Raw genomic sequence first — 12,329 nt, forward strand, 5'->3', positions numbered from 1 at the left:
ATATTTAATATTTCTGACAAAAATACACCATGTGAATGAGAATGGGTGGCAATGTTAAAATGCTACATCACTCTGTGTTGATAGTTGCTGATGTGTTCCTATTGTTCATTAACATTGAATTTAATGATGGTGAATCTAAAAATCTCAGTAGCTAAAGGGTTTGATTTGAATGCAGATTAACAAACATTTGCATCACTAATTGAATTTCTATTCATTTCTTCCTTTTATATCATTGAGTAGCATTGGGTTGATAATAATAAACCTCAGCAAGATTCATTTCCCTCTGTAAGATTAAAGGAGATCAAATAAACTTGATCAATTCTTCTAAACCTCAAACACAAATTAGAGGAAAATATTTCATTACAAAATTAACAAAGAGTTCTTATGGTAACTTTATCGTCTGGATTCCCATTTATTGACAGGTTGTTTTTTTATTTTTAATACAACACAGTGAAACAGTGATGCTGAATACATAAGATATATAATAGTATAAAAAAGATATTTAACCTTCCCGATAAAAGACACTTACAGCTGACATTAAGAACTGTCTGAAAATAAATATGAATCAATAAATACAAAACAATCACTGCACAGTCCTTAACTCTTTGATTGCTAGGGTTGTGTGGGGGCAAGGAATGCTTTGATTCAATGCTTGATGTGCATTTAATTGATTGTGACCACCCATAGCAGTCAAAGGGTTATAGCAAGTAAATAGAAACATGAATAATCCATTAAATGTGACCAGTTATGTCTGGAGTAACACTCTCCTCCTGCTTCCTTGACCTCTGTGTACCACCAGTTAAGAGGGAGAAATCAAAAGGTTCACTAATTAGAAGCAACTACAGGAAGAATTCTCTATCTTTGTTCAGTATGTTAATACTCATCAGAACCATGCATTAAGCTGAAGAAATAGCAACTGAGGAACCATAATATCTTGTATTTGTGGGAGAAATAGGTTATGTTTCCTTAATATGAACAAAGGACCTATCTGGGCCGGTTAATTGCAAAACCTTTTATGATCAAGGAAGCCATTTGTTTTAACAGTTTACTGAAGCCACATACAATGTCTGACTGGAGATACTGAAAAAAATAGGTGCAGTGGAATAAATCTAATTATGATGGACAGAATGTTTAAGATTGAACGAAAATCTCCTTTGAAGATGTTTTCAAATTGCATTTGGAGTACTCCAGCGTAATATCTCGACCATAGTCCTTATTAAAAAGGACAATTATGTTTAACTGTAGGTAATAACAGGAAACAATAGGTCAGGCCAATTATGTGAATTTAATTTCTTTTCCTGTTACTTAATTTCTTGGTAGTTAAAGGTCAGAAACAAGAGACAGGAAGAAAGAGGAAGCTCTTTAAGGTTGTGGAACAGTAATATTTTCTAAGTAAAGACATTAAAAAAATTCAGTAATTACAACATACTGAAAATGCATTGAGCAAAGTTAAAGGCAAATCTTTAGCTATTATAAAAGTCACTTATCACTCATGTTTCTATACAAAAAACAAGTTCTGATTTGTGAAAGTTAATCATTTTGGTGAAGTGGCTATTTGTTACATCAGTGCATAACTCAATGACAACTTGGCCCCAAGGGGAAGCAACTTTTAAAATGATTTCTGATAGCTGATGAGTTTTAAAATACTGAATTAAATAATCTATGCTGCAGTTTCATTTGAAGCCAGAACAAACCACAGTAGCTCTGTAATTAAAAGGTGAAAGCTGAAAGAAGCCCATCTCTGAAGATGAAGATTGGAGCATCCATGAGGAAAATTTTGAAGCAAGTTTCCATCCTCATGCTAATGAATAATCTCTGTTCTTCACTTGAGTTTCTGGTCTTCATAGCAGTAGAGACAATGCAGAGGTGAAAATGGGAGTTTTAATGCACAAACACCAATAACTGATCTCAAAGTTCAATGCAAAGACATACAGAACTTCAAACATGTTCTTTCAAATGTGGGTTCTACTAGCTTCTACCATGTTTGTAATATTTAACTTAGGGTTAATTATGGACCACTGTAACTTTATAAATTGTTAACTGTACATCTAATCCATGTAAAACTCCAATGTTTAACGGTGGCACCTTGGAACTGATGTTATAGTGGATCGCTAGTGCCTGTTGGTACCAGGCTTTATATAATAGCAATAACCAATGAGTATACATGGATTCACTGGCATTTAAGACATGCCAGATTCAATTTCTTATTCAATATCCCTACTTAAAAATATCATATGAACATTAAAATGCAATTGACTGAGAAATTAACCATATTTTGGAGTAGTCCATTAATGCGGATTTCTTCAACCAATCAGGAATTTAACCATGATATTATTCAAGATGTAGATTAATGCTGATGTGGCTGTGGCAACAATTTCAGGTAAAAGTCACACTTTGTTCAATATTTCCATTTCTGGCATTCTACTACAATTCCAAGCCTTCAAAGGTAATCCCTCTTGTTGGGTTCACAGAGGTTTGAACAGCCCTGTGTGTGTGTGTGTGTGTGTGTGTGTGTGTGGTAGCAGGAAAACCAATGTATAGGAACTCCCTTACTGTAATTCTATATTCCCATTACACAGCATTTAAATCTACATGGACAATAGCTATTGAAAGCTCCACACATTGACTTTGCTCAGAACTGCTTTAACATAACAAAAATGAACAACATATTTAAGGCTGTCAACAATATTGCAGATATTTTGGCCCCTGTTACTTAGTCACAGAACAGTCCAATTTTCTACGTTTTATAATCCTGGTCTCCTACTTAAAAGGAGCAAGTGCAGCAATATTTCCTTATTAGACAGATAGTGATCCTCTTTGGAAAATGAATGCAAAAGGAGAAGGGTCTCTCTAGTTCAGAAAAAAATGTCAGCAAAAGGATTCTCAATTAGATCCTCAAAATAGGGAAGAGACCAGGTTCATTAATGAGTTAAAATACCAGTCTTGATAAAGATTTTGAGAAGTATTTTCTTGCTTTTCCTTTTTGAAATCTGGATTCAAAAGTTCACTAGGGCATCAAGCGTGCAGCTAAAAGGCCTATACGGAATGGCGCACCAAAGAAAGACAAAGGACCGAAATACAGATGATACCGTGTATCATGAAAGCTTCCCCCTCATTTTATTATAATCTCCACTCATGCTCAGAACGAACGACTCTGAGAAAATCAGCCATGATTCACATGTCACAGGCAGAGAGAGATATGCCTGGTCATCGCTGGGTTCCAGCATTACAGCCCACTTGTTGAAATCTCCTGTTGCTTTGGCTACAATCACACCCATTCTTGCATGGACCGCTTGCAGTATAGTATGTGGCGTGGCGTTCCTTTCCTCTTAAATTGAACCACTGTGTAAATCAACACCAGAAAGCACAAGGCCAGCGTACAAGGGATAACAATGGCAATGGCATTCACAGTGCTGGAAGTGTTATCAATTTTAATCACTATGTCAACATCATCTTGAGTATCGTGCCTGTGCTTGTCTTTGGTCTTAGTTCGGTCACATCCCATCCATTCTTTAAGTATTGACCTTGGATAGTTAGGCTCCACCCTGAGTTTATGATTATTGAATTTCCAGTACTCCTTCCCTTTGTAAAAAAATGTGTACCCTGGAAATACAAAAACAAAATTATTCAGTCTCACGGCTTAACACAAGGAAAGGTAACTCAAATAATCTGAAACCGCTGAAAAGATAACATAGGGCAGGAGATGCTGTGGGTGGAAAGGCAACATGTCAGGCCAGTTGTTTGAGCAGAACAATCAAAGCAACAAGGAAGGCTCCTTGCAGGTGTGAAGTGTGTGAAGCTTCTGTTATTACGAGAGGACACAGGTTTAAGGTGCTGGGGAGTAGCTACAGAGGAATTGTTGGGGGTAAGTTTTTCACTCAGAGGGTGGTGGATGAGTGGAATCGGCTGCCGTCGGTGTTGGTGGAGGCGAACTTGCTGGGGTCTTTTAAGAGACTTCTGGATGAGTACATGGGATTTAATGGGATTGAGGGTTATAGATAGGCCTGATGGTAGGGATATGATCAGCGCAACTTGTGGGCCAAAGGGCCTGTTTGTGCTGTAGTGTTCTATGTTCTATTAAAACTTCAGTGGTCTGTTTAATTGAAATGTTTATAAGGTTGTAGGAATGCTAGTCTTGTTTTTAAAGAATTATGAATGGGCGTTCTTTTCTCTAAGCTGCTCCACAAATTGTTACTATAGGGTTCACTGATTCTGTACATGTCCTATACTGGATGAATGAGCATGGAAGGGCCAGAGTTGGCATGAAGACAATGAAAGACAATTAGGGATGAATGAGGGCAAGGGTTTGCATGGGGGCTACAGCAAGCCATGGGGATGGATGGGGAGGCATGGGTTGGCATGGAGGGGGCATGGGTAAGACTGATGATCATTCTCCAATAAAAACAGCTGCATTGGGGTAGATCAGGAACCAATCAGTGTTGTCAACCAGGCCCTTTGTAACTGAAGAACATATTTGTTTTCATTAGAAGAAAGATTGCTTTTCATTTTTTTGCTCACAATTCTTATGAGATCTGTCCACTGTGTGGTAAGTCATTAACTTAGAATCTGGTACATCTTTTGGGAGGTAACATTTAAAACATTATACAAACCCTTCCCCATTTTGGACACACTCTATCATTGTTCCAAAGCTGAACTGGACACTTACGCTTCAGATGGTGGAGACTGCAATTCCTACAGGAAAATGGGATTGGTCTTTCGTGGCAGTTACTGTCAGTGCAGACTCAATGGGCTGAAGGGCCTTTTCTGCACTGTTTGCCTCTATGACTTTCTCTATATGGTTAGGATTCCACCCAATTGGTGTTTGAAGAGCTAACTCACTCAGTGTTTCTTCTTCAAATTCTTCATCCATAACAGCAAAATGGACTATTATTTAAATGGTAAAAAATTACTCAAAACATTTCTTTCGTTTTAGTTCCCACCAAAGCTATGAAGGGGATGATTCCTATGAATGAATTCTCTCCCTTTGGGCAGGTTTTTCCACACAATTTGCAACACCCATCGTGCGATGAAATAAAGTTCTGAGGTGTCCATTGATGAATTCACCATTAAAAACAAATTTGCTGAATAAAATCATTGGGAGCGATTTTCCCAGCTCACTGTGCTGCTCTAGCTATTCAGTATGATCATGCCTGATCTAAACTTGGCCTCAACTCCACTTTCCAGCCCGTTCTTCCTAACTCTTCAACCAATTACTAAATAAAAATCTCCAATTCCTCCTTAATTTTATTCAATGTCCTGGCATCACTGCACTTTGGGGTCGTGAATTCTGCAGATTCACCACCCTTTGGGAAAAGTAATTTCACCTCATCTTGATCTTAAATCTGCTATCTTTTAGCTTGAAACTATGACTTCTTGTTCTAGGCTGCCCCACAAGATGAAACATCCTCTCCACATTTACCCTGTCAATCCCCTTATATACATAGAACATAGAACACTACAGCACCAACAGGCCCTTCGGCCCACAAGGTGCACCGATCATATCCATACCTACCAGGCCTATCTATAACTCTCAATCCCATTAAATCCCATGTACTCATCTCTTAAAAGGCCCCAGCGAGTTTGTCTCTACCACCACCGACGGCAGCCAATTCCACTCACTCACCACTCTCTGACTGGAAAACTTACCCCTGACATCTTCAAATCTTAAACATCTCAATTGGATCTCCCCTCATTGTTCTAAACTCAAGAGAGTATCGGCCTAAACTGCTCAACCCCTCTTCATAAGGAAAACCCTTCATCTCTGGAATCAATTCAGTGACCCTCCTCTGAACTGCCTCCAATGTAACTACATCCTTCCCCAAGTAAGGGGACCAAAACTGTGAAAAATACTCCAGGTGCGGTCTCACCAAAGCCTGGGGCATAGTGCCTTTAACATAGAAGTCTACAAGGGTTTGAAGTCAAGTGCAGACTCTAGTTTATGTTGATGAAAAACTCTTTTTAACATCATTGACTTGAAATTGATTTAATGCATTAAAATGTTTTAAGTGCTCTTACCACTTTCTTTGCTGACAAAGGCCCCTTGTGGAGACTTGGGAATTCCTTTCCATATTGAAATGGATTTGGGATAACCACTGTCTACAACGTGTGTTTCTTCATTGTACCTCCAGTACCTAGAGATAAAGAAACAACAGTGAACAATGTGATACTCTAAAGCTGATTCTAATAATATTCTCAGAGATTAGAGTCCTACTCAAATTTCAGAACTCTGTTACAGTCCCATTGCCAGGGACATAAATTGAAGTTCTCCTTGTGGAGCTCAGCGCAGCCAAGTTCAGTTTTCCTAGCAGAAAATAAAAACATGGAACACTGGGGATGCTCACAGGTATGGCATCACCTTTGAAGAGAAAGACCCTTTCATCAGTTCTGCGTGATAGCAAATGAACTTTTAGAAAAAACTGTTTCCACCTCTACTGTTCTTAATTTGAACAAAACCTCCATTGTTATCAGTTCCCTAGTACCAATTGCTTCTTCATCCCATCAAGTCCTAGGTGTACAAACTTCCAATTAGTTGATCAGATCAATTGGTTCATTCTCTCCTCTACCTAAGCAATCCAGCACTGTGGAGCAATCATGGGGAGCCAAGATAACTACACACTTCCTTTTCATATAGCACCTCGCTCCTTAAATTCCTTTTCCCATCCACTTACCTTGAACATCAAGTGCCAGGAGCTCATCCCGTTGGTTGAGAGTGTCAATTAAGCAGCTTCTCCCACTTACCTCTGCCTACTAAGCAAAACATTCTAGTCCTATCCCACTTTATCCATCTTATTTCTTCTGATTCTACCCCCATGCCTTTTATTCTTATCCTTGCTCTTTCAACACCATTTCCACTAAACTCTTGATCACCTTCTGGTTTTAGCTGAGAATGTAAATTGCTCCCTTAGATTAGCTCAGTTTCTGTCACTTTGAGTCAAATATTTGTGGAATCACGTCTCACTGGGAAACATGATTACATAATTCGAGATGGCATGTTAGTACAACACTGAGAATTTCTGTCTTTCAAATGATAAACCAAATCCCTGCCTGCCAATAAAACAATACGTGGTGCTCTTCAAAGGAAGGCAAGTAATTCTCCAGGGGCAAAAGCAGGAAATGCTGGAAAATCTCAGCAGGCCTGACGGCATGTGTGCAGAGAGAATACAGCCAAAGAATTGAGTCAAAGCTCTGACGAAGGGTCATCCAGACTTGAAATGTTGGCTGTATACTCTCTTCCCAGATGCTGTCAGACCTGCTGAGATTTTCCAGCATTTTTTGTTTTTGTTTCAGATTCTAGCATCTGCAGTATTTTGCTTTTATGCTAATTCTCCAGGGGTCCTGGTCAACATTCATCCTATCACAAAAGAAAGATCAACTGGTTATCTATCTCATTGCAGGGCCTTTTTTTTATATAAGATGGCTATCATGTCTGTATAAAATAATCAAGCACCGAAGAAAAAAGAAAACTAATGAAGTAGCTTGGGGTGAAATATCAGTAAGTAACGAGCAAAGAACTAGCTTTTGCAGAGCACACGAAGGTGAATGAATGGATTGCCTGAAAAACAACAATGCTTAACTTTAAATGTAATTGATTCGTTGTGAAATGTTTTGATTAGATCTCAGGCCGTTGGTTGATCGTGGACTTTTTTTCTTTTTAACAAATATAGTCCCCGGATATGATCCCTGGAAGTGTAGAGGGTTTTAATTCAGACGGGCAGCATGGTCAGTGAAGGCTTGGAGGGCCGAAGGGCCTGTTCCTCTGCTGTAATTTTATTTGTTCTTTGTTCTATTCTTGTGCTTTTTATCAGGGTGTAGTTTCCAGTCTCAAATTAGAACAATATATGTCCAACAGCAGAACCAAAGTTTACAGTTCACCACCAAAGGTTTCTCATTTATTTCCACTGTATCATTATGAACAGCTGGAACTCTCACCTGCTGGGTGAGCTATCAAAAATTTGGACAGTGTTATGTATTATAAAACAATGTATCTCTCTGTGATTAGTCACATGATATGCTGTCATGAAAGCAGAGGCATTCACATGTTTTTATTTCTCTTCCATGTTGGACTTCAATCAGGCAACAGCTCCTAAATAGATCAGCACTGAGTTGGTTCAAAATCCACAGCGTGGCACTTTTATCATCTTTTGTCTTGTTAGTAATACTGGTCAAAACATCTAAAATCTAATATAAAATATAACAGCTACTGTGCATGATTTTCTGACCGTTTCATATTAATGGGAGACGAATGATACCAAGTATGCCCCATGTTTTCAATCTGGAACATAAAATCGTCAAATCACCTCAAATTGGCCACCTTTGCCTACCATCCCATTTGAGTTGAAGCCCTATAATAGCTGACACCTTGCTGGATTATACACTTCTCTGATAAGTGCAGGTCTCTTGGCAAGCTTTCCATTTGCCAGCAGCCTACTCAACTCAGCAAAGTGAGTGCAAAGTATTCTCTGAGCTACTGGTGTGGATGAGCTTGCACCATCAGTCAGCTCGAACTCTGGTTGGGATTTTCCGGCTGCCCTCGCCCCAAAACCGGAAAATCCTGCCCGAGGTCAACGGACCTTTCCATGGTCTACCCCTTGCCCGCCCCAATTCCTGTGGCAGGCAGGATGGGAAAATTCACTCCTATTTGTGAAAAATCAGGATGCAATTATTGTCATGGTTACCTCGTAGCTTCAAACTGTCAAATTATCATTTTAATATCACATTTTTGTACACATTTTTTAATCTTCATTTATTTTCTGTTCACAATTTCTCAGGTTCTTATTAATGTCTTAAGTCCATTTGTCTGCATTGCATGTTTTCATTCTTCTTGGTTTTGCACTTATTCCTTTGTTTTGCCTCCTTTGGCCTTTCCTTTTTTAATGCATTTCCTTCTTAAATTATTTCCTTTATCCTTACTAATCTCATTTTCCTTTCTCTGGTCTGTTTTTACTTCAACTCAACTTTAACTATTTATGCATAACATTGCCTGATTCGCACAAAACTACAATATTAAAACAACACAACAGAGCAATAACCCAGAGCTTTTGCCTTCTTTTCAATATTGCTTTTCATAGTGAAACTGATGTGACAAAAAGGTTTATTAAAAAAAATCTAAAACCACAATGGTCTTTTGGTACGCTCAGAATCTTGAAGTAACATCTATATACAATCCAGGATGAATTAACATTCTTGAGTTAAAATTTCTCATGTTGATCATTTAACAATAATGTCAGGCCAAGTACAAAACGGGATATCCTGTTGTGTATTTACTGATTTTTTTCCCAGCAAACTTGCTGACAAGAAGAGTTTCTACCCTTTTGTTTCCAGTGATAAAGGAGAGCTGGATCAGGAAACAAAAAGAAATCAAATAACACAGCAAATTGGATTACTTTGTATTTGCCACAATAAATCCTGCATGTCCATGAAGTTAGAACAAAGAAAATATAGAGCAGGAATTTTCTCCCCTGCTTCTTCCCTTAATTTTCCCAGAAAACGCTGCTTGTCCATAAATGGGATTTCCGCTGCACCTCTGATGAAGGTATGGTGACAGACAGGAGCTGTGGTGGAATGTCTGGCTTGAATGCATTTTGTCGATTTGAAATTTATTTTATGAAGTAGTTGCCAAAGGGGTAGTGGTAGAAGTCTCTATCATATCCACTACAGCAATTCAATAGTGTGAAATAGCCAATTTGCCTCCTGCCCGTCTGCTTCTGATCAGATCAGCCTCTGGGTACAAAAGACAAATAAGGAACTGAGTTTCATTAGCAGATGGGCAAGGCACAAACGAAAACGAGGTTATAGTCTTGTTGCACATGCTTTGATCAGATTGCCAATTTGCATTCCATGTTCAGTTTGGGTCACCTGGCCAAAGCAAGGATATGATGACATTGGAGAAGGCATGGAAGAACAAGCAAATGATTCTGGTTCTCAGGAATTGATGTTATGAGGAAATGTTAAGTTGGTCATTTATTGGGAAAAGTGAAAAAAATTAGACAATAACAAAATGATCAACAGCTTGCACGTTTGCTACAATCTTACTAAAAAAGATGCTCTAACGCACTTTGCAGTGATGAGTCATAGAATCCCAATGGTGCAGAGGGAGGCTATTTGACTCATCGAGCCTGCACCAACAACAATCCTACCCAGGCATTATCCCCATAACCCCAAGTATTTATCCTGCAAATCCTCCGACACTAAGGGGCAATTTAGTATTGCCAATCAACCTAACCCGCTCATCTTTGGACTGATCAAATAAAATTGGACACCAAGCTACATGAAGAGATATTTGGAGAAGTGACCAAAAGCTTGGCAATGTGCTCAGCTGCAAAAGATCACCTGAGAGGCCCAAGTTGAACTGAAGCACATGTTTAGCCCACTTTAAATATAAGACAAAGGGGGCGATTCTCCCAAAAATATTCAAAGTGTCGAATTTGCATAAAGACTGGAATAAATCCCACTGGTTTTTCAGCAGGATTTTGAAAATGAAACTCCCACACTCTATGCACTGCAGAATGCAAGAGCATGAATCACGCTGAAAATCCAGAGGCAGGGCCTATTTCCACTGAAGAGGCCGGCAGCATAGCGCAGAATGGGTAACATCGCATGCGCCAATCTGTCAGCTTTGAGATCGGTGCATGCGCATTAACCCCGCACTGCCAGCATTCCAATCACTGGCCAGTTCATTTGCTAGCCAGCACACGAACCTCCCCCATCGCTGCGCCTCCGATCCCCCCATGGCCCGATCACTGGCCTCTCCCGGACGTGTCCAACCAGCCTCGCGGCACCACCACCACCCCCCCAATCTGTCCCCTCCCCCTCATCCCCTAAACCCCCACCACACAGCCCCAACACTCATGGCAGGCCGATCACCTCCCCCCGCCACTTGAAGGCCAGCCCTGACGGCTAGCCTCCCTCTCTCTGTCACCCAGCCCAAGTGCACACTGGCAACGGGACCTCCCACCCCCTCTGATCTCCTAATCTCCATTAAGACCCACCTCATTAGGCCTTGCCCCTTGGCACTGTCCAATGCATGGTAGGCAGTGCCAAGGTGCCCCCTTGACATTGCCATTTTGCACGTTGGGCAGTCCTCAGGACCAGGCTGGCACTGCCAAAATGGCAATGCCCAGGGAGCAATCCACCTTACTCCTGACCTCCTGGAGGTCCTCCATGGGAGTCCTTCACTCCAGCATGTGTTTAGGCTGCCAGCTCCCTGCAATTGGGGAGCTATTGTAAACCCCGCTGGAGTGAAATACCCCTGATGGGAGTGGAGACTCTAGCAGGCCCGGTGACTCTAGTCCTGGGCCCGCTAGTCATATGTTAAATTCAAATTAAGGCCAATCATGCTCTCTATCTGAGGAACAAACCAGCTCTAAGCTGACAAGACAAGACATTGCATCCCATCTTGGGCTCAATCAAACAAGATCCGAGCTGACAGGATGAAGCACTGTATCCCCTCCCAGGCTCAATCTAATGTTTCATCTTAGCCAAAAGGTCGAGATGGTTTTGAAAAATTGCATCAGCTATAGCCTCGGTTTGACCTCATTGGCTACACTGATCCTTTACTCCACCCTAGCTTAGACAAACAACCATTGCACATATCTGCACACCCCAAGTGCAATGGGCTAGCTTCACTCTCTACCTGATTATGGTTTCACCTCTGTCAGGTAAGTAGAGTTTTTTTCCCCAAACAATAGATTTATTTGTTGTGTAGATACACTGGTAGTTGATGCAGTGCTAGAGGAAGCCATTGTGGAATGCCTGGGCTTCGGGGTGGTCCCTTCACGGAATCTGGTTCTGAATACACCACATTCAGGAGCCTTACGTGGCCTCTACCAGTTGTGTTTCTCCTTTTGCCCTCAGCACTTCAGTTATACTTCCTCTTTCTCTTGGCAGGGTAGACACATTTATTGCAGGTTGATTTCTGCAGGTGAAATGCTTATGCCCCACATCACTGGCAGAGTGTGTGGGTCTTGTTCCGCCTATTACTAAATGACGATGTTCCTTTCGCCATTGTCACTGCGTTGAAGCCTACATTAGCAGCAGCTGCCTGCAAGCTCTTCAAGACTCTGATTGTCACTTAAAATGCCTTCTAGCATTCATTCAGGAGGCTACATGCTATTTTGATGGCAGTTGCTTGTCCTTATGCCCTCTACTCAGAGCAACAAGCTGCTTGCGAATAAACAAGTTGTTGATGTGGGTTACAAGTGCTATTTAAAGAAATACTTGCCACTTCATGTCCACTTATTGGAACTGTGAAAAGTACATTGGGAGACTTTCTAGGGTGCTTTGTCAAGACTTCATTAACACTTCATAACAATATTGTGAAGAATTTTCAA

The 12,329-nt window shown here is 40.5% G+C and overlaps 1 protein-coding gene and 1 pseudogene across 3 annotated transcripts in view; both read right to left on the bottom strand.

Annotated features, from left to right (window-relative positions):
• Window positions 1–416: 416 nt before the first annotated feature.
• Window positions 417–12,329, bottom strand: part of mmp16a (matrix metallopeptidase 16a (membrane-inserted)) — a 220,893-nt gene continuing 208,980 nt past the window's right edge. For all 3 annotated transcript variants that reach the window (XM_080194372.1, XM_080194374.1, XM_080194373.1), the window contains 2 exons: window positions 6,016–6,131; window positions 417–3,603 (listed from right to left, as the gene is read on the bottom strand). In XM_080194372.1, the coding sequence (XP_080050498.1) occupies window positions 3,269–3,603; window positions 6,016–6,131 (451 nt within the window). In that variant the 3' untranslated portion in view covers window positions 417–3,268. The remainder of the gene's footprint in view (window positions 3,604–6,015; window positions 6,132–12,329) is intronic.
• Window positions 11,637–12,004, bottom strand: LOC145346922 (large ribosomal subunit protein eL37-like; annotated as a pseudogene).

Source organism: Carcharhinus amblyrhynchos, chromosome 8, assembly GCF_965287045.1.
Source record: "Carcharhinus amblyrhynchos chromosome 8, sCarAmb.v2.hapA, whole genome shotgun sequence".
In the NCBI taxonomy this organism is placed as follows: Eukaryota; Metazoa; Chordata; class Chondrichthyes; order Carcharhiniformes; family Carcharhinidae; genus Carcharhinus; species Carcharhinus amblyrhynchos.